Raw genomic sequence first — 22,486 nt, 5'->3', positions numbered from 1 at the left:
AAAATAAATAAAACAAAATGTAAGCAATGTCAACAATAATATATTACATCTCTAATTGAATATGAGTTGTCCTATAAGTAACAATTTACGGTCATTTTATTTTTATCTAGACGTCAAAAAATAGACAATTGAGGTGTCGTAACATTAACACGATCTCATAATTACTTCATTTTTGCTTACAGATTTAATCCCTATCTGTAGTTATCAGGTAAAAAATTAACCCATAGTCATTAGGTAAAAAACTAACCCATTTCTAGATTTAAATTGGCGTGTTTTCAATTAGAATACATAAAGAAATATCAGCATTAAATGCAGTTTAACTTTAGCCCAGTCAATGAAGATTTCTTTATATAGTGACGAGTAGAGTTTTCTCCAAGTTGAGGATCTTATAAAACATGCTTACAAGAAGACATTTTTATTGAATAATTAAGTAGGGAAACATACAACATATCATTCATTGACTGGACTGCATATTGTCATTCTAACACCAGCAACTTATCAAATAAGCTCCTTCTGAAATGTTCGTCTGTTACATTAACAGCCTATTTAGTGTTTATGCACTAGTTACAATTTATAAAGCTTAAATAGACTGACTTTCATTTTTATCTAATTATTATTAAGAAACGTGTGCATAATAGCTTTCTACTGTAAATAGCGAACGTTTACGTGGTTGTATATGATTGAAATATTGTAAGTACCATAGAAATAGCTAATTTTGTATTTAGACCATGTCCGGTAAGAAAATATTTATTTAGAATTACTCAACAAGTGTGCATCCCAGTTAGGTTTAGATAAATAACAGTTTCTGGAACATTGTGTTCATATTTTATAGTAAGTATATTGATCATTAGCTACTTACTCTATTCAACAATTATTTACACAGGTCACAGAATTCACAGATTGTAATAAAAACATGTCGCACCCGTGGCGTAGCGTGAACTATTCTAGCCGAGGGCGAAATCACACCTGCGAGGCCCTTTTCTTTCACTGTGCCTGAACTGAAAGGGCCTCGCGCGAGGCCCCCCTTGGGGCGCCCGGCCTACCTACGCCACTGTGTCGCACGGCGTACTAGATAGCATTTAAAAATAGGGAAAAGAACGTAGGCGTTCCTAAGATTAATCTGCGCTACCAATCAAATATTTAAAAATAATGGGTTGGATTTGGAAAACCGATGAAAAGTGATTGTTATTAATAATTTGTGTTTAAAATGTTATCTAATCACAAGGAATAGAAAAATGTGCTTGAGATATGTTAGAAATGACTTATTATAGTTTGTGACACTGTAGCATCTCTATAGTGCTTTTCTTTTTAAATTTTCTTAATATTAAAAATACCTACAATTTGCCTATTAATATTTTGTATCAATTCCTTGAGTTGATAAATGATGTCTCGTTATTTAGCATATCTAAATTGGTGTACATACCGACACATGACATTTTAATTCTTTTAAGTTTCATACGTACTCGTACATTTATAGTTTTTATATTGGCCAAAACAATTTTATAGCATTGTTTTATATACTTAGTTACTATATTTTTTTTTCAGTGGGCCCTTGTAGCATAACAACCCTTCGTAGCATTTCATACATACTTGGGAGGTCCGATAATTGTTAAACCCATTGACTATGACATATCTTTGGTAAAATATCCAATACAATTAGAAAACCTAAAACATCGACAATAAACATAGACAGTAGAACATTTAATTTATAAAATTAACACCTTTCATGACTGATGTTTATGTATAGGTACCAATGGCGGCGCGTCAAACATATCCATAGGCAAGCCGGGGCTAATTTGGCTTACATATTTCCTTTACAACTCTGCTCAAACGTCCAAAAACAGGCAAGCCGGTGGGAATCGGCTTTAATGGACGCGCCGCCACTGATAGGTACCTACATTGATTTTTTCTTAAAACGTAACCATCACCAGTAGCTATAAAATATAATCCATCAAGTATATAATTCTTAATCCTACAATTAAAAAAATAATTCATGACAATATATCTACTAAAGATATTATTACTTATTATATTCATAAATGTTTTGCTCTTACTAAGACAAAACATGGCCAAGCAAGTTACAAATGACATCAACTTATTATGTCTTTATACCGAATCATCAACGTAGGGCGATTGCTATAGTTAATAGCCTTTACATAGTAATTGGCCACTCTTAACAATCTCTCTGCTTTGGTAGGAGTGCCCAATAACTATTATAGTCCCCCTGCTAAGCCGAGTGGCGCTATCTCAAACGAAAATGCATTGCTAATTTATACTTTAGTTTCTATAACGGAGAATTCCATTTTCAAAATCATTTGTTTTTGAGATAGCGCTGTTCGGCTTAGGAGGGCAATAGCAGTCAACCTACACCGATAAAGTTAGTTACATGAAAAATATATCTCAATACAAAAATATGGTTATCTTATGATCTAATCTAAAATGATACTCAAAATATGTAACATAAAATATCTGAGATTTAAAGAATTTGGAAGAGTTTCGCATTAATTATGCGTTTGTGAGCAAGTTAGGCCTTGATATGAGTGAATTGATGATAACAAAGAGATGATATGAGATGAATAAGATTGACGCATGTGATGTGTTGTACAAACTAACGCTATACTAAAGTTAAACTATGTTAATAAAAGCCCTTTTTAAGTATTTCGATATACTTAATCCTAATTATCTAAATATCTTAAAGCTACTGAATACTCAAATTCTTACAAAAATATAAACAACATCTCATTAGAGTAAAGGTAAAATAAAAGGAAGGGACGAAGCACCGCGAATGCGTCGAGAAGAGTAATACTTTACAAAAATAAAGCTATTCCAGTAATAAACTTTGTATGTACTTTAGGTACTTTGTAGAACATAAAAATATATGATAGGTCTATACTAAATTTGTATTTAATTTATCAATCGTTCGTAGCATATAGATATAATGGCACAAAGGGACAAGTTATGTCGTTGGGTGGGCAAGTAAAATGACTAAAATAATATAGTTAAAATAGTTACATACTAATTCCAAACATTTTGAAGGAAGACTACTTTCACATTTACTAAATAACACTGGCTAAGGACTAAAACGGAAACGGATGGAATGCTGCAATGTGTCTTACAAGAAAATGCAATCTACCTTTCACTAAATATTAAATCACAAAATTTCTTCCACCAAATAAAAATTACGCCTCATATTATGCAGGAATCTTTAGGCGATTAATATTGACATAATTTAATCTTTATATTACGATTATTTCTTCCCTTTGAAATAAAGCTAACTTACACACGTTCACATTCACATGACTCATATCCAGGAACATCGAAATTACAACATATAACATTCGAAACGGGGAAACAATCGCGCTCGCTTGTTCTCTCTTGACTTGGTGATAGGGACGAAAATAGATCTAATACGTATTTCGGTATATTATGCAGTTTAGCGAACGCCTCGATATCTCAAGCTTAGAATACATTTAAAAGTGGAAAAAAATACTGTCTTGGGTGAGACTTGAACTCACCCAATACAGTAAGTCTCCTAAATAGTTTGATTAATATTATAATTTCTCCACTACCTAAAGGTTGTCTGCGATAAGACCGCCTTTTGTTGCCTCTGTCATGTATTATGTACGTCTCTCTGTAAAATTTATTTAATGTTTTGTTGAGGTTGTGCAATAAAGAGGATTACTATTGTATTTATATTTAATTAAGTCAGGGTGCCTCCCTAAAGATCCATATGGTGCAAATATTTGCTGTCCATGGAAGAGGTCTTGATACCTCAGATGGCAAAGCACTGGGCTAGTGATCCAGTGGTCGGGAGTTCAAGTCTCACCCAAGACAGTAAACTTTTCCACTTTTAATTGTATTCTAAGCTAATAGCATCGTTCGCAGTCGTTTGCTGCTTGTTACAAAATTAATTTATCCTCGAGATCTTTTTTGTGGTAAAGAGTTGTTTAAAATAAGTTCGTATACCGTATTTAAAGCTGAGTAGGCGGGAAGCGTCTCTGCGGCTTGCTGCGGCGCTGCGCGAGGGTGGACTGCGACACCGGGCCGAGCACCTGCGGCGTCATCGGCGACGAGGTCATCGCCTGGAACGTGCAACATGATTACCAAAAGCAGAGACAATAGTACATTGTAGGAGAGGACGGAAAACCGCCAAAAGATGGACGAGTGAGTTCGAGGGCCGACACGTTAGTGGAGGCCCTCGAATAATACGAGTCCATCTTTAGCGTTTCCGGCCGAGGCATTACATAGTGCTTTTCACGACTACTGCGAGGAAATAAGAAAATATTTGCATAACTATAAGTACTAGCCCGCGATTTCTCTGGTAGCAAATTACTAGCCACTGCCTGTACTGTCTCTTGAATTTCAGTAGGCGTCAGCGTAAGAATATCATTTTCTTCACTAGAAGAACTCATTTTTATAGCGAGCGCGTTTCTTATATTTTTTAGTCAAACACAATTTACACTATCCCATTCAGTAAGTATTTTCAGATCCCGCCTTTTTTACTTTTTTTACCACTTTTAGGAGGCGTTTTTCTGTTATTTGCTTCAAACCGACTCTAAAATTAGAAGCGTTTTTGCTAAAAAAAAACCACAAACAGCTATAAAAGTAAAAAAACGCCTTAAGCGTGAACTGAATGGATAATTGTTAAAAAAAATGAAGTGAATGGTTTTGACATTTATTTTTTTTTAAACAAGAAATTGGTTCTATAAATAACCTAATTTTATTTTTGAAGGAAAAAGTTGCGCAATAAAAGACCTTTTATTGTTTTTTATGTTTTAAATTATACTCATTGCTGTAGCGAACTGTCACCAATGACAGATGATGATAACAATGAAACATTGTAGTAGTGGTAGTTCAGGTGCTACAGCTATTGCCTACTTTCCAGCTTGGTTTTAGACCATCTATTGCCACATTTCCGAACAGTGGCGTGAAAATATTTATAGATTGATAATTTAATTACAACGCCGCGCGTGTAGCCACAGCATAGGAAAGGCAGGGTCCTCTGCCCAATTCCAAATATATAGCTAACTTCTATAGTTCGTTTTTTTTAGCATTAGAAAGAACTTTAAAGAAGGTAAGCGATCTTGACATGTCTTTTAATTGAAAAACGCTTTTTAAAAATCAGTAACTATTACTTATGAAAGCAAAAAAATATAAATGATCGTATTCGATTCATAATTGTTACATATTTGCCGTAACTTATTTTTAAAATGTGTTTTTCAATTAAAAGACAGATCAAGATTGTTTACCTTATTTCTAATGCAAAAAAAACGAACTATAGTGACTAGTTGAGGTTCTTAATAAATATCTCTTTCTCGTTCTCTGCGCGGTGCGGTAGTCTGTTACGGCTTTTACATTCGCCAAGTCTTCAGCAATCCTAACAAAGGACCAAAAATCCAGAGATTTCAGGGGAAATCTTGACGTAACTATGGCAACCTTTTAAGAGGTACAAGGTGTAGTTCCTCAGTAGGGGCGTGTGAACTACAAAGCCAGGACACTCGCCATTCATGTAGTTACAGCCATATAACTAAGTAGTACCTAACAGTCATGGTTTTAAATATTGACACGGACAAAGTGCTAAAGATATGTATACACGACCTTATTCTCATACATTACCGTAGTGTGTCGTACATATTTGTGGCACTTTGTACACGGGTACAACTCCTAACAGTAGATTTTCTCTTCTTGCTTTTGTGTCTATTGTAATAAGGTCCACCGATGAACAGTTGACAGGGTGGGCCGATGGTATCTGTAATGTGGTATGTAGTATACCTGGAAGGTGAGGTCAACAGCCCGGCGCAGGTCTTCAGGAGGCACGGGGTCCTCCAGGTCGGGCTGCGGCGGCACCTCAGGGGGTGCTCGGGCGCTGCTGAGCCAGGCCTCGCGCAGCAGCTCGTGCGCGCGCGGCCGGTGCGCCGGCTCCAGCTGCAGCATGCGCCGCACGCACGCCTTCGCCTCGCTCGACACGGAGCGCCACACGCCGGATGACAGCTCCACCTGAGGTGAGACCATAGAGGTACAATAATATAGAGATGACACGGGGGAGGGGCCAAACGACCATACGAGATGCACTTATGGAAATTTCAGTAGGAGTAGCAGAGAAAGCGGTATTATTGCTTGTCCTTGTCACAGTCTCACTTTTTGTTTGTTCCCCACCAAAAATTTAGTATGGTTTATGGTGGGCAACAAATAACCCGACCGAATTACGTAGATTGTTTTTGGTATGTTGTCAGGAATGTTAAAACGTGTTTTTAATATTGTCGCTTTGCGTATGTTTTGTCCCTCACGGAGGCACGCGTGTAGCTCATCTATGTAATACTAGGCCTATGGGTGAGACAGAGTGTTGATTAGAACATCGAATCATCATCATCATCATATCAGCCAGAGGACGACCACTACTGGACATAGGCGTCCCCCAAAGAGTGCCACAATGATCGGTCTTGCGCCACCCGCATCCAGCAAACTCCCGCAACCTTTACCAGATCCACCTTGTGGGGGGAACATCGAATAACAAACTATAAATACGGATAATTTCTAATATTGAATGATTCACGGTTAGTTTCACTAGACTTATATCGGGTTGGGTAGACTGAGCCCGGTCTACACAACTTTAACCCTTTAACCGCCAGTTTGATATATAAGACATTACATATCCAGATCATTTCGCCACAGTCAGATAAATAAGACAAAGATCTGATTTGGTTTTTACAGCACATTTATAACTCCCGTAACTATGCCAACCTTACTCTGCGTGGTACAGTTACTGTCGATGGCGACACGAGCTCGCTCGATCAAAAATTGCTGGCGGTTAAAAGGTTAACACCAACCCGCTATCATCAGTTACCCGTGAACAAGATGCATGTAACTACGTCGAAATATCGGGAGCTCGAAAACATTAAAAAAGGTAATCACGGTTTATATCCCGGTGGTGATCTCTATCAAAAAATCCACCTAATCATGAGCTATGTCATTAATGATATTTTTCTCAAAAATGGACGGCAAAGTCGACTTTGCCGTCTAAAAAATGGGTCGCGAAGCGCGTAGTTTATGGTCAATTGGTCAGTCAAAAATTAAAAAGTTAAAAACATTGCAGTCTCGATTTTGGGACTGCAATGTTGCATACAAATTCCATTATTTGTCGAGTTCCAAACTTTTTAAAAGTTGAAATGGCCATATCAAATTAAGGCACAGGCCCATTAAACAGCCAAACAGATGATTAGTATCGCGACTATTTAACTGTCTCAAATAGGTTGGCGTATTTTCGGCAGAAAAATACACTTCTATTTTTTTTATTAAAAAAATAAATATGCGGCAAGGGCCTTTTTTCTGCGAAAATATATACGTAAGAACGTTACTTTTGTAAAATATTTCTATGATATTTATATTTCTTGCACCATTTTTGAGAAAAGCACTATATATGACTCGGCTGGAAGGCTACTTGCTGGCTTCGGATTCAATTAAACGGACTCCCAAGGTCGTCCGTTTAAAACGAATCCTCAGCATCCTTCCGAGCCTCGACAATAATGTACTATTACTTAATAATAAAACTACATTCACTTACCTTTCCCGACTCAATTCTCGTAAGAATAGCTTCAGGGCTGTCATCTCCGGTCGAAGCAAACGGCGTCCTGCCAGATAACATGATGTACGCCAGCACACCTGTTCAAAGCAAGTAATTATGTAATACAACTAGAGATGCCCCGAATAGTGAATTTGGCCGAATGCCGAATACCGAATATTCGGCATCTCTCTCGGCCGAATACCGAATATTCGGCGACCGAATATTCGGCATGACATGCGAACATTTTGAGTACATAATAATTGTTATTATGAAAAGTGTCCGCCAACAAAGCACAACATATGCTAAGTTATATTTTTATGTTGAACAGAATTAATGTATGTAGTTAGTCAATCAAATCAGACCCATCATAAAAATAAAATATTTTGTAATCATACAAATTCTCAAAAACATGCCTGTGTATTTAACTACTTTCCAAGAATACATTTTATATATTAAATATACCTAGTTTTTGGTAATATTAGGTGCAACAGATATTCGGTATTCGGCCGAATACCGAATATTTGGCAAAGTGGCCGAATAGGCCGAATACCGAATATTCGGCAAAGTGGCCGAATAGGCCGAATACCGAATAGTTGCCGAATATTCGTGGCATCTCTAAATATAACCTTAAATGATTCTTTGTTTGCTACAGAAAGGATAACAGTAATAAATAGGAGTATAGAGCAAATACTCCACAACTTATTGGTCAAATATTTTTATGATATCCGCATAATTGTGAATCCGTCCTTGATCTGCTCGAATTGAGCCGGTTTAGCAAAGAAGTGCCGTGATGTATCTCGCCCGCAAGATAGACTATTCGCTCTCTCTATACTCCGTTTTTTTAGATTAGAAAATTTAGAACATTTCGGAAGAAAAGTTGGTAATCAACTTTTCAGGTTAGAAAAATTTATAATCTGTAAAAAAAACGGAGTAAAAAGACGCGTAGGTACCTATACCTATATCATGGGCTAGATACTGTCGCGGCGCTCCTGTGGTAATGGTAAGCCAACGAAATTGGCCGTATTACACGAAATTATAACAAGTTTTCAGCGCGTAACTACTATTGGCCTTTTAAAGGTACATTAAATAATTACCTAAACTCCAGATATCGCAGGCAGCATCGTAACCAGCTCGTTTCAAGACCTCAGGGGCAACGAAATTGGCCGTATAGCAGGGGGTCATGAGTAGTCCGTTCTCTGCGCGCAACTGCTTCGCTAGCCCGAAATCGACTAGGCGGATGTCTTCGGGCCTTCTTTCAGCCGTCGCGAATAGGATGTTAGATGGCTTTATGTCTCTGTAAGAAAGAAAAACAAAATTTGATATTAGATGTATGAAGTTAATAGGATAATAAATTAAATCAATCCTGATGATTTTTGAGCTGGTCACTTGCTGGCTGAATGCTCACTCTCGGGTTTTGATGATGTATTCTCTATTTTTCTAGGAAGCAGATATTTCTGCATTTCAATTTCTTAGATGCTTGTGACATTGGATTCATATCATTCTAGATATTTATTGCTTATTACGTTAGAATGTGTCATGTAAAAACCCATTTATGTAAAGAAAAAATATATTTGATTTTCTAGACCTTATAACGACTCTGACAACCAGAGGTAGCACCAGTCCGAATTCGAATTCCCCTGACATAAGTAGTTATGTGTCGTGACCGACCTGTGCACCACGGTGTGCCTGTGCAGGTAGTGCACCGCGTGCAGCACGTTGCGCAGGATGGGCGCGCACTCGTGCTCGGGCAGGTAGCGCCGCTGTGTGATGTGCTCGAGCAGTTCTCCGCCCCGGCATAGTTCGGTGTTGTAGTAATGTGACCGACCTGTGCACCACGGTGTGCCTGTGCAGGTAGTGCATCGCATGCAGCACGTTGCGCAGGATGGGCGCGCACTCGTGCTCGGGCAGGTAGCGCCGCGGTGTGATGTGCTCGAGCAGTTCTCCGCCCCGGCATAGTTCGGTGTTGTAGTAATGTGACCGACCTGTGCACCACGGTGTGCCTGTGCAGGTAGTGCACCGCGTGCAGCACGTTGCGCAGGATGGGCGCGCACTCGTGATCGGGCAGGTAGCGCCGCTGTGTGATGTGCTCGAGCAGTTCTCCGCCCCGGCATAGTTCGGTGTTGTAGTAATGTGACCGACCTGTGCACCACGGTGTGCCTGTGCAGGTAGTGCACCGCATGCAGCACGTTGCGCAGGATGGGCGCGCACTCGTGCTCGGGCAGGTAGCGCCGCTGTGTGATGTGCTCGAGCAGTTCTCCGCCCCGGCATAGTTCGGTGTTGTAGTAATGTGACCGACCTGTGCACCACGGTGTGCCTGTGCAGGTAGTGCACCGCATGCAGCACGTTGCGCAGGATGGGCGCGCACTCGTGCTCGGGCAGGTAGCGCCGCGGTGTGATGTGCTCGAGCAGTTCTCCGCCCCGGCATAGTTCGGTGTTGTAGTAATGTGACCGACCTGTGCACCACGGTGTGCCTGTGCAGGTTGTGCACCGCGTGCAGCACGTTGCGCAGGATGGGCGCGCACTCGTGCTCGGGCAGGTAGCGCCGCTGTGTGATGTGCTCGAGCAGTTCTCCGCCCCGGCATAGTTCGGTGTTGTAGTAATGTGACCGACCTGTGCACCACGGTGTGCCTGTGCAGGTAGTGCACCGCATGCAGCACGTTGCGCAGAATGGGCGCGCACTCGTGCTCGGGCAGGTAGCGCCGCGGTGTGATGTGCTCGAGCAGTTCTCCGCCCCGGCATAGTTCGGTGTTGTAGTAATGTGACCGACCTGTGCACCACGGTGTGCCTGTGCAGGTAGTGCACCGCGTGCAGCACGTTGCGCAGGATGGGCGCGCACTCGTGATCGGGCAGGTAGCGCCGCTGTGTGATGTGCTCGAGCAGTTCTCCGCCCCGGCATAGTTCGGTGTTGTAGTAATGTGACCGACCTGTGCACCACGGTGTGCCTGTGCAGGTTGTGCACCGCGTGCAGCACGTTGCGCAGGATGGGCGCGCACTCGTGCTCGGGCAGGTAGCGCCGCTGTGTGATGTGCTCGAGCAGTTCTCCGCCCCGGCATAGTTCGGTGTTGTAGTAATGTGACCGACCTGTGCACCACGGTGTGCCTGTGCAGGTAGTGCACCGCATGCAGCACGTTGCGCAGAATGGGCGCGCACTCGTGCTCGGGCAGGTAGCGCCGCGGTGTGATGTGCTCGAGCAGTTCTCCGCCCCGGCATAGTTCGGTGTTGTAGTAATGTGACCGACCTGTGCACCACGGTGTGCCTGTGCAGGTAGTGCACCGCGTGCAGCACGTTGCGCAGGATGGGCGCGCACTCGTGCTCGGGCAGGTAGCGCCGCTGTGTGATGTGCTCGAGCAGTTCTCCGCCCCGGCATAGTTCGGTAACGGCGAGGATTCGGGCGCCTTCTTCGTAGACGCCGCGGAGGGTTATAATGTGCGGGTGTTGGCTGTATCTGTTGATAATAAAAAAATAAATAGATATTTTACGAAGCATCTATACAGGGAAGGTCTTCTAAGCGCATTTTCGCGTAGCATCACGGGATCTGGTAGGTGCTCTCATATGACCCAAAAAGAAAATCCACTCTGTATGTTTTGAACCACCATTAACCCCAAAAAAATTACCTTTAATTTCTCTGCTTACCCTATATCGCTTCGGTGGGAAGCTTAGAATAAACACGATAAACACGATAAGGGAGTTAGCTGTGATATTCGATCAAAAATTTGATCAATCTGAGGAACGAAGCTATCAAAACGCATTGCTGCTTAGATTCTGACTATCAACTTAAGATAAGTTAAGCATTAATCTTAGGATATTTTAGATAAAAAATTCAGATATACAAACCTTAATAAAATTTCAATTTCTTCGCGCGGGTCATACTGCATCTTGTCCATAATCTTAACGGCATATTGCACTCTTGACGCCTTGTGTTCACAAAGGCGGACTACTGAAAACGATCCAGTGCCTAATTCACCCATTAACCTGAAAACATCAAATTACATACATACATATATACATCACTGGCTCAGTGACCCAAAAAGGATCTTGGCCTCTGACACAAGAGAGCGCCATTCTGCCCTATTCTGCGCCACTTCACGCCAGTTGGGTATTCCGAGGGTGGACAGGTCTTTTTGGGAAAAATAGGGAGCTAGAGGAGCTGGTTGTGATGCCTAATATAATTGGCGAGATCAAAGCCACACGACTCCGCTGGCTTGGTCACCTGGAGAGGATGGGGGAGGATCGTGCTGTGAGAAGAGCGTATGTGGGGCACCCGGGCGGAAAACGTCCGTCTGGGCGTCCCAAATACCGCTGGAGTGACGAAGCCCAAATTACATTAAGTTTACAGGAATTTACTCCACACAAAAGAATGTTCCCAATTATCTTAAAACCAGATCGACCGGATCTAAAGGATTTATAATACACAATTGATAATTCTTAGAAGATTTCAATCCAACAGATGTCACGTTGAGTTTGATAGAGCTATTAAATGATTTTTCTCAAACATGCAATGAAATATTGATGTTATGTTCCTTATAATAGGCTGCGAAGTATGACGTTTCAGGTGCGGCTAGGACAAAAGGTCGTTAATGGAATTTCATACACATCTTGCAGGCCTAGGCCGGCAAAGTCCTCTTTTTTAATTTTCATTTCACAGATATTTGTGACACAGCATCGTGGTCGTGGCATTCATCCATTAAAAAAAACTAGAGGCAGTATTTGCTTTATGGTTAGTAATGACACTCTGCCACTACGCCTATAAAAAAAAACAAAAAACAATGTTTGCTATAATTTGCAGTTTTATTTGTATAAAATCAACATGAACTTAATAAATAATACATTCTATAATTTTAAATTATAAATTTAACTACACAAATAAAAACATTTAAAATATTTCATCTAAACGTTAGCGGTAAAAAGGTCTACTCAAACACGCGTAGTTATATTTTTTAAATTGTTATGGAGGTAAAGTTGAAAAATATTCATTCTGTTTTATTGGATTTATGGTGCGTTGTTGATTTTTTGACTTTAATATGAGTTCCGACGAAATAATGAAATTTATATTATTTGTAATCGTAGGTGTTGGAATTGGCAGCGTAAGCAGATTTGATTTTAAATAACGAAGTATGTGTATATTATGGCAATTTTATTATTTGAGAAACTAAGAAAAATGGCTTACAGTTTATTGGAAACAGTTTTGTGGCATATTTTAAATGAATGTAACTACAAATTCGTCAACACTGTGGAAATTATACTTATTTACTCCATGCATAAAGCAACGATGTATGTGAAACATGATATCAACATGAAAGACTATGTAAACTTATGTGACGAAAACGACAGTCAGACGGATACAAGGCGAAAATATCAAAGATACATGAAAATATACGGGTAGTAAAAATACACGACTCGTGTAAAACATACGCGTGATAATGATATAGGTACGTGTTGGTTATATTTTGGGTGTAGTTTACTTTTAGTTTTTCCTATAAATAAAACTTGGGTTTCGTGGATTTTTTATTTTATTTATTTCATTGCATGTTTGAGAAAAGCACTATACAAGTTTAAAGGGCCATATGTACTGTAAAACGTTGTACGACACACGTGCGAATAGGTAATTCGCAACTCGTGTCGATTTAAAACACTCCCTTCGGTCGTGTTTTAATTTATCGCCACTCGTTTCGAATATCCTATTTTTCTCACTTGTATCGTAAATAACTATTGAGATAGATTTTGTTTTGTAAAAGAATACGATAACCCGGAAAACACCTTTGATTGTAATAGGTAAATATTATAATTGCTATGTTAAACTATGTTTTCAATTTTAATACTTACCGGTATTCATCAAAGAAATTATTCCTATTAACGAAGCCGGCCAAAAACTCCTCAGCGGACGATTTGTTGTTTTGCACGACATTGTTCTGGGTTGTATTTGTAACGGTTTTATTATTGTCATCGTCGAGTAGGCACGGGGCTACGAAGCTGAAACCCCTGAAATTAAAACACACTTGTTACAGGTTACAAGGTACCTTTTTTTGATGGAGTGGGAATGCATTTAGGCCCCCCCCCCCCCACATCTAGCGTCTTTCGAGCGTCGGCGTCTGTCGGCGACGGGTCAGCGCTATGGAAAATGACGTCGCTGCGCAGTTGCGTCGACGTTGCGTCGAGCAGCGGCCATAGAGTTGTGGACGCCGACGCTCGAAAGACGCTAGATGTGCCCCCTCCCCGCCCCCCACGGTGTGCACTTACACACGGTGTGAGGGACTCGCCGGTCCCTATCCCTCTCTTGACGAGAGGGGGGGAGACCACAGAATAAATATCCACTCACATGATTGATATTTTTCTGTGACCTCTATTATTATGTGAAAATAAGGGTGACAGCTGGCAACTACAGTTGCATAAAGCATGTGAGTCGATATATATATACAGTCCTCCACATCGATTTCGATGACGGCGACCTCAAGGGTTTTTCCTCTTATGAGCTCTTATGTGGCTGGCCAGGCCAGACTTGTTCTTAAAAACTCTGTCACATTCACGGCAGAAGAGTTGACCGGCTGTGTTGTACGTATACACGTAGGAGGGCTTAGGCCTTTCCTTGCGTAATTGGCGTTTTACGTCTAGGTGGTTTTCCTCAAACGACTTGATGGATTCAAAGATGGTAGACCGCCAAGATGACCGTTTTGCAGCGGTCAGCGTACAGAATAAATAATAGTACTACCGTACAGAAAGGAAACATTTAATAATTATGGAATTTTCCAGATTGTTTTTTTTTAACTCCTTGGAAACGTGCCTGATTTTGCACATCAGGCCGCATAGTGCCATTCGTTTACGCTCCGTAGCGAACGAAACGCAACTATCTCTGTCGCACTAATATGGAAGCGTGATAGAGAGAGATGACTACGCTACGCCACGGATCGATTGACACGTTGGCTAGGCATCCTGTAGTAGACTACACAATTTCATGATAATAAATTAAAACATAATTTATGCTGCGCTAAACTGTATTAATTAATCTTATGCTTTAGAAAATACACAATTATAAACACATTCGAATCTATTACGCAGATTAGGATTTTGTTTACTCATTATCCTGATAGCTATTATTGCTCCCTGTAGAGCCGGTACACACGCGAACATTTGTTAGGAATGTTTATGTTTATGTTGTTTCGAAGGATTTATGTTTAATTTAAAAGAAATGCGGGTGGCGAGTATTGTACGAGTACGTGGTCCTTGAAAACCGGGTTGCCTTCCAAGAACAGTCGCTGCCGAAGGAAAAACTTGCTATAGGAAAATATATTTTTTGTTGGTGACGAACTTTTTTTTTTAATTAGCCCGTTATAGTGTCCCAAAGGCCTCTCCTTGGACTTAAATTATAAATGATATATGTATTTCATTTTCTTTGTCGTCACCTCGTCACATTCAGCAGGCGTGGCTCACTCCGCGATTTCGTCGCTTTGCTACAGGCAGCTAAAAGTACATCCGTTCCGCCCCAATTTTGGGGAAAGCCATAAGCCGCGCGTGGCGCTGTCGCCACCTAGCGGCCATATCTGTGCTGATCGTAACAGACGCGTTTTGTTAGAGAGTGAGTCTTCTGTACCGAGTACTATTATTTATTCTGTGACTCTATAGTCAGAGTGGTCGTGGTCGTCATACCAGGGCCGGTGGCAAGCTTCACAATCCGTCGCCATTCTTCCCGTACTGTATAGCCCATCTTGTACATTCATGGAATAATAAAATATTTATCCACCCAGAATACCGGATGAACTTTGTAAAATATAAACAGTCGCAGCAACCTAACCTAATATTACGTCACGATACAGTTATCGTTGAACCAATAGACTTTGTGATAACTGATAAGATTGCACTGATAATATTTTCTTGACGGAAACGTTATGTTTGAGAGATGACGGACTTCCCAGATGAAAATAATTTTACGTTGCGTAGTGCCGCTAATAATGGCGTAAGCGCCGGCCGCCATAAGGTCCCTTTTGATATGGACTGTCACCAGGCGTGTCTCACTCCGCGATTTCGTCGCTTTGCTACAAATAGCTAAAAGTACATCCGTTCGGCCCCAATTTTGGGGTTTGCCATAAGCCGCGCGTGGCGCTGTCGCCACCTAGCGGCCATATCTGTGCTGATCGTAACAGACGCGTTTTGTTAGAGAGTGAGTCTTTTGTACTTAGTACTATTATTTATTCTGTGCTGTCACAGATAAACCTAATATTCACGATCGACGCGCCTTATTTGGAACAGCTACACAATGGGCCTTTAAATAATAGTCATTGGACCCTATTTTGTAAACAAGTCACAGTCAGTCGCAAATATATCGTACAGTAATACACCTTTTTAAAATAGAAACAAAGATGTCTTGCGATATAATTGTTAAACGACAGCAACGTCAAACAATAATGTACGGTGCGGTGCAGCGACATTGACCTCTTCTCTTCTACTATGTAATAACTCTTTGGTTCCCATCAAAAAGTGTGCGAAATGCACCCATGTTGCTAAAATTGGCATTTAATTAGTGTTTAAATAGATTATTTACCTGAACAGTTCGTGAGCGTTGGCGGAGGCCGGCACCCCGGGGGAGTCCCTCGGCGTGCGACATGTGAACTCCGAGTCGAAGTAGAAGGCGTCGTCGGCCCGCGACACGGCCGGTCTGAACGGTGGGATTACCTGGAAGGTAATGTTAGATTTCAGAACTTTCATCATCATTTTATTCTGTATCTTTTTACTGAGGGGTGGCCTACTCAGAGGTGCAGGAGATTTGAACACACCTTAACAACTGTTAATCACTTTTACTTCTTTTAACATACATACATACATACATATAATCACGCCTATTTCCCAGAGGGGTAGGCAGAGAAGAGAAGTTCTTTTAACATCATTAATTATAATAATTATTTATAGACCGAGCGTTAGCAAAGGTCTCCGTTTCAGCTTGGGCAAAAATGCTTTCGTATGTCCGGATCTTCTCTAGAGATTGTTTTTGTCGATTCAGTTATAGGATTTTATTTCAAAATGGTGGTGCCCACCACTACTGCTCACAGAGGCACTAATAATACCTAAGTTCCTTCAAGTGCCAACCATTTACACGGTGACTTAAAAATAACTGCATTCCCGTTGCTAGGAAGGTTTTGAGATTATACTGAGCAACTTTTAGTACGGGACCAACCCCGAAATCGCGAAACAATAATTTAAGAAAATGGACCAGTCAAAATGTATGAAACGGCCAAATTTTTTTTGCAATTTCGGGGTTGATCCCATAGTAAACGTTACTCAGTATAATCCCAAAACCTCCCTAGCAACGGGAATGCCTGTATAATATACCTATTTTAGACTAACCTCTTTCTTTAACAGAGCATCCCAGTCTATACTTGCAAAGAACTCGTGGTTCTTCACATCCTCTATACCATTTGGGCCTGCTCCCAGCCTGTAGAAAGAATAATAGTTATTATAAAATAATTCTAGATTCTGGACCCGGGTATGTCCTTAAACTACGTCCAAGACCACTGGTGGACGGGCAGCAGCGTCCCTCAAATTCGGTGTACTCGACTGCCATCGCCAACCCGCCTGCCAAGTGTGGCGATTATGGCATTCACCCCCCATCATGCAGATGGAGGTCCAAGGGGGAGGCCTATGTTCAGCAGTGGACGTCTCATGGCTGAGATGATGATGCTGATGATTTTTTTTTTTTGCTAGCCTATTAAGGTGTCCCACTGCTGGGCAAAGGCCTCTCCCCTTGTCTTCCACGACTCCCGACATAGCGCCTGCTCTGGCCAGTTACTGAGAAAGGTGTCTAGGTCATCCCGCCATCTCCGTCTGGCTGATGAATTCTAGATCAATATAATAAGTACCTACCTCAGTATTCAGTAAGAACACATTTAGGTATGTGGCCCTTGATATTAAACCTAGTAGAATCGATATAAGATCTATTATATACTATACAATCAAAGTATCTGCACATCTTTGAAATGTTACGCTGCTCCCACTTCTCCGTTATGCCGGATTTTATCAGAATGATCTGATTTTAGCAATAAAGTTGTGGTTAGATCATTTTGAACACAACTTTATCTGCGGTATTTACTTGTAATAGAAGCACAAGTGTAATAAACAGTTTGTTTATTATAGAATATATTTAAAATATAAGATAACGCGTGCAACGATTATCATACATACATTATAATAATAAGACAACGCATACAATAGGCCCATCTAACTACAACCTACAAGTAATTGCGGTCCAATAGGACTACAATTTAATATAAGTACCATAATTTTGCATTGTGCCGAGACAATAGTAATTGAATAGTTTACTTGACCATGGAGGTGGTCAATAACAAGTACTTAAACAACAACCTACGGTCATATCTTAGTGCCTAATTGATGATGAACATAGTTTTGAATAACTGACATGATCATGACCAATAAAGAGTACCTAATACCTATTGTATTCCAATTAGAATCTTCTTGCATAAACAATAAGGTTGATATTTGAAATATATACCTAGGCATTAAATTGTACAACCGGACTTAATCGCGTACCTATTTAAGTTTTAAGATTTACCTCCAACGAAATATCCCCCCGTCCCGTCCGTGTTAAGTCCCGATGTATAATTTAATAATTTGTAAAAATCGTGAAGGTTTAAATTAAATCTTAAAGTTCCTACAAGATGGCCTTAATCAATTTGATGGAGTGCGCATATGTGAATCAACTTATCTCTACAACGTATGACTCATCTATTTTTGTTATATCAACCGGTATCGAAGTACAACATTACACTTTCAATTGATTATGTGCCTTATATCTTTACAATAAGATTCACGAATTGTCAGTTAAATTTACAGACGATTGTAAATTGCCGATCTATTACCATCTATGAATATACTGCAATTCTCACCTATTTTGTGGTGTCCTTTTGAACAAGGCTCGAAGTAAAGATTGTGCTTCCTCACTCAAGTTGGATGGCATACCAAGCTTCGCTTTTAATATTTGCGTCATTGTTTCATGCCTCGTAGAACCATGGAATGGTAAATTTCCAGTTAACATTTCAAACTGCGGGTAAATGAATAAATTAGGAAATTATATTCATACAATATTCAAATCAAACAATAAGGAAAAAGACATTTAAAGGGAATTCTTATCTGCATACATTATTTTCCTAGATTTGAAAACATGGAGGAATGGAATACATTAACGTCGGTAGTACGTATGTTACGGCTCGGCCACGACATTACGCGACTGGCGACGGCAGCAGCAACAACCGAAGGCGGGAACGAAAGGTCCGATCGCTGTGTCTCGCTCTAACCTATGGTTATCGCTGCCGCCGTCGCGAGTCGCTCAATGTCGTGGCCGAGAAGTTATAGTATTATGTAAAATGGATTTATAATTTACTCTGTATTGAATATGAAAAACACGTTTGATTTGCAATTAAGATTATTAGATTTTCCATCCTAATAGCAATAACATTAAGGTTTTTTTTCTATATTGCCAGCCGATTCATAAACTGTTCATTAAAAGAAGTACTTATTAACACCGTAAATTATAAAATTATAATATCGTAATCTTAAATACCATGTGTGTTAATATTAAAACTACATATATTTCCAAAGTCCCCACACAAACTACTAAAAAAACTCAATTACCTACTTTAATATGATCTATAATCTAGATTACTTACCATAAGTACTCCGAAAGACCACCAATCCGCAGCAAATGTATGACCTCTTCTATTAACAACTTCCGGAGCCATGTACTCAACTGTACCACAGAAGCTGTAAGCTTTATCACTACTTGGTGGAAGTTTAGATAAGCCAAAGTCAGTAAGTGCAATGTGACCGTCTGCATCTAACAAAATATTCTCCGGCTTAAGATCCCTGTATATAATGCCCAATTTGTGCACATGTTCTAACGCTAAAGCTAACTCCGCTAAGTAAAATTTAACATCCTCCTCTGTGAACATTACCTGAAATTGCAGTTTATTAGCACAAAGCAAGGTGAATACAAAATACGTACTGTAGAACCCGCTTAGTATGATTTTGAAGGGACCAGGCACACAACTGATTTAAAGAAAAAAAGTACCAAGGTAATTCGCCAGTAACTGACCACTTTTAGTACCTGGCCACCCTAAACTAAAAATAAATTCTATTCCCCTATAAACAGAATTCATTTCCGAGGTTTCATTAACTGGCCACTTTATACTAAAATGAATTTAATTTATAGGTGAATAGAATTCATTTTTGGTTTGGGGTGGCCAGTTACTGGCGAATTACTATGTATATAATAGAAGATGGCACTCAGGAAAGTAAATAAAACTCTTCAAGGACCACTTTATGCAAAAAAATTTAGAAAATGTTAGGTATCATATTAAACGGGTTTAACTAAAGGTGCATTTCATTTGGCATAGTATTAGTTATTTCATACTTCATACAGCAATCAATATAATTATATATTTTTTTAAATTACCTAAGCACATAAACAATACATAATATACATATAACTAATAAGTACTTACATGTAAAAATAATTAATAATGTATTACATCTTACCTCTTTACTAAGTCTTGAGAACAAGTCGCCGCCACGTAAAAAATCTAATATTAAATAAAGTTTTCCAGCAGTTTGAAATGCGTAGTGTAATTTTACAATAAATGGATGGCCCATGTCTACTAAAATATTTCTCTCCATTTTTGTACGCTCTCTATCTCTCACTTTTAGGGTAGCTTTTTTAAGTACCTATAAAAAATATAAAAGTAGGTTTTTATTAAGTGAACACATAAGTTCACACAGAGGGAAGAGGATGACCGGTTCTCCATGCAAACTTAGTCCGCATTCTCCTCTCTCTTGATATTGACATTATTGACATTCCGGAGTAAGAGTTAGCAGCGTAAAACAAATTTCATAAAAAATTTTAAAAGCTTTTGTTATAGTAATTAAAAAATAATAAAACGAGGATTTGGCAGACCACGTCGGCGATGGCAAGACGAGTTAGACTATACTAGTGTTGGATCTATATCGCCATGCACGCCTTATAAATGACCGGGCATAAAAGCCCGAGACTTTGTAATGGAGATACAAATAATAATAAAACAAAGGGGCCAAAAATAGTGCATACCCCCGGGATGAAATTGGGAACTGAGTATGTATGGAGAAGCGGTTGTCCACTTCGTCTTAAAACATGCCCCCTAGTTGCTATTAGTTCTCACTTCTAATAACAGCTTACCTTCATTGCATATAGCGTGCCTGCATCAGCACCAGTTACTTTCCGGACTAGGAAAACTTTTCCAAAGGAACCTTCTCCGAGAACTTTGAGCAATTCAAATTGAGACGGGTCTGCTTTCTCGTGCCCCTCTTTGACAACATCCTGTAGTTCAACCTCCCTCTCGCAGCTGATCTCGGCGGCGGAATCCAGGCTTTCTGCTGTAGACGCCTGCCGCGACTCTGCAGAGTTCTCCACCACCATTGGAAGACTGTTGGCTGCCTGAGATATACCCCTCTACAAATTACAAACTCAACTATTTAACCAAATCCAAGTCATAAAACAAATAATATTTTAAGATGAATTTTTAATGTAATAATTACTAACGAATGGGTGGGCGTATATGCATTGTGAACCCCCTAAGCAAGCAATTCGTGATAACCATTTGGCGCCAGACGTCATTGTATTTATATAGGTATGTCTGCGGTTTTAAAACGGTGAGTAATCACGATTATTAAACCAAGTATTTATTGAACTCTAATACAAGGAAAACAGTTCGATCACTTACGTTGTCTCCAACATTCTGCATTCGCCATGGATCTGAGGAGTTTGCTAGTGGCATAATTACTATCGATCACAAATAAACCTTCAAAGGAAAATCTAATAATGTTTTTGCAAATTTGATTAAAAACTAGACCACCATGTTTTTTCATTCATAAACAGACTGAGACAGGCGAATCAAAGCATTGCGGGTTGTGCCAGACAGAAACGTTTCGTTCATTTACAAATTCTACGACACCCAGCAGCTTTCATTTGACAAGCGGAGCACATCTGTTAAGCGCCCTCCAGACTATGCGCGTGAATCGCGGGCGAAGCCGCGAACGCGAGTGTGGAGTCTAGTTCGCTGATATGCGAAATCGACTCCAGTGGCATATTTTATAAAGCTACAAGTTACAATTTACAAGCGGAAGTCTCGTTCTAACACATAGCGTTAAAAAGAGACTTCCGCTTGTAAATTGTAACTTGTAGCTTTATAAAATAGGCCACAGACTCGCGTTCGCGGCTTCGCGCCGCGATTCGCGCACGAGTGTGGAGCGGGCTTTTGATTCAATTGCGCCATTGGATACGATTCAAGGCCAAGATGTGCTCGTCGTCTATTATTGGTGAAAATAATACAGGGCGAACAATTTAGCCAATAAGGTGAGATTTTGTCTATAATGAAATTAATTACATTTTTTATTTTTCTATGATTTTTCGCATATATATAATTGGCCTATTTTTCGTGAGGATTTCGTAATGGCACAGAATAATAAATAATAGTACAGTCAACGGTAAAAATATGGGTGTAGACAACTTACTCAAAAATATGTCCCATAGTTCTTAATTCACTGACATAAGAGTTATGGGACATATTTTTGAAATGATTTGTACACCCATATTTTTACCGTTGACTGTACTAGGCAAGGCAAGGGCCCAACGTTTTCTGTCCTCTTTGACGGCGCAGCAACTAGTATCATTTCTCTCTCCTCACTCTTTTAAAAATGCCGTTTGTCAATAAAGGACAACCATACTGTTGACAAGATGTACTTCAAATCAAAGTGTTGCCTTTTTTGGTAGGCCCAGGTTGTGTATGTGTGCGTAAAAGCGTATATGTGTGCTCTTTTAGGAATGTGAAAAGTCGATTTTAATCATGTTATAATATATCGATAAACGCTACACAGCGGAACGAAATAGCGATT

At 40.0% G+C, this 22,486-nt stretch overlaps 1 protein-coding gene across 1 annotated transcript; it reads right to left on the bottom strand.

Annotated features, from left to right (window-relative positions):
- Window positions 1-20: 20 nt before the first annotated feature.
- LOC134668153 (ribosomal protein S6 kinase 2 beta) lies at window positions 21-21,513 on the bottom strand. Its single transcript, XM_063525671.1, has 14 exons — window positions 21,316-21,513; window positions 20,772-21,044; window positions 20,099-20,284; window positions 19,231-19,515; window positions 18,451-18,605; window positions 16,895-16,982; window positions 16,095-16,225; window positions 13,385-13,540; window positions 11,396-11,533; window positions 10,800-11,006; window positions 8,656-8,855; window positions 7,562-7,659; window positions 5,773-5,997; window positions 21-4,082 (listed from the first exon to the last, which is right to left on the bottom strand). The coding sequence occupies exons 1-14, from the start codon at window positions 21,367-21,369 to the stop codon at window positions 3,972-3,974; spliced, it is 2,307 nt and encodes a 768-aa protein (XP_063381741.1). The 5' UTR covers window positions 21,370-21,513; the 3' UTR covers window positions 21-3,971.
- Between the last annotated feature and the right edge of the window lie 973 nt (window positions 21,514-22,486).

Source organism: Cydia fagiglandana, chromosome 10, assembly GCF_963556715.1.
Source record: "Cydia fagiglandana chromosome 10, ilCydFagi1.1, whole genome shotgun sequence".
Classification (NCBI taxonomy): Eukaryota; Metazoa; Arthropoda; class Insecta; order Lepidoptera; family Tortricidae; genus Cydia; species Cydia fagiglandana.
The sequence above is the reverse complement of the archived record's forward strand: the minus strand, read 5'-3'. Positions and strand labels throughout refer to the sequence as shown.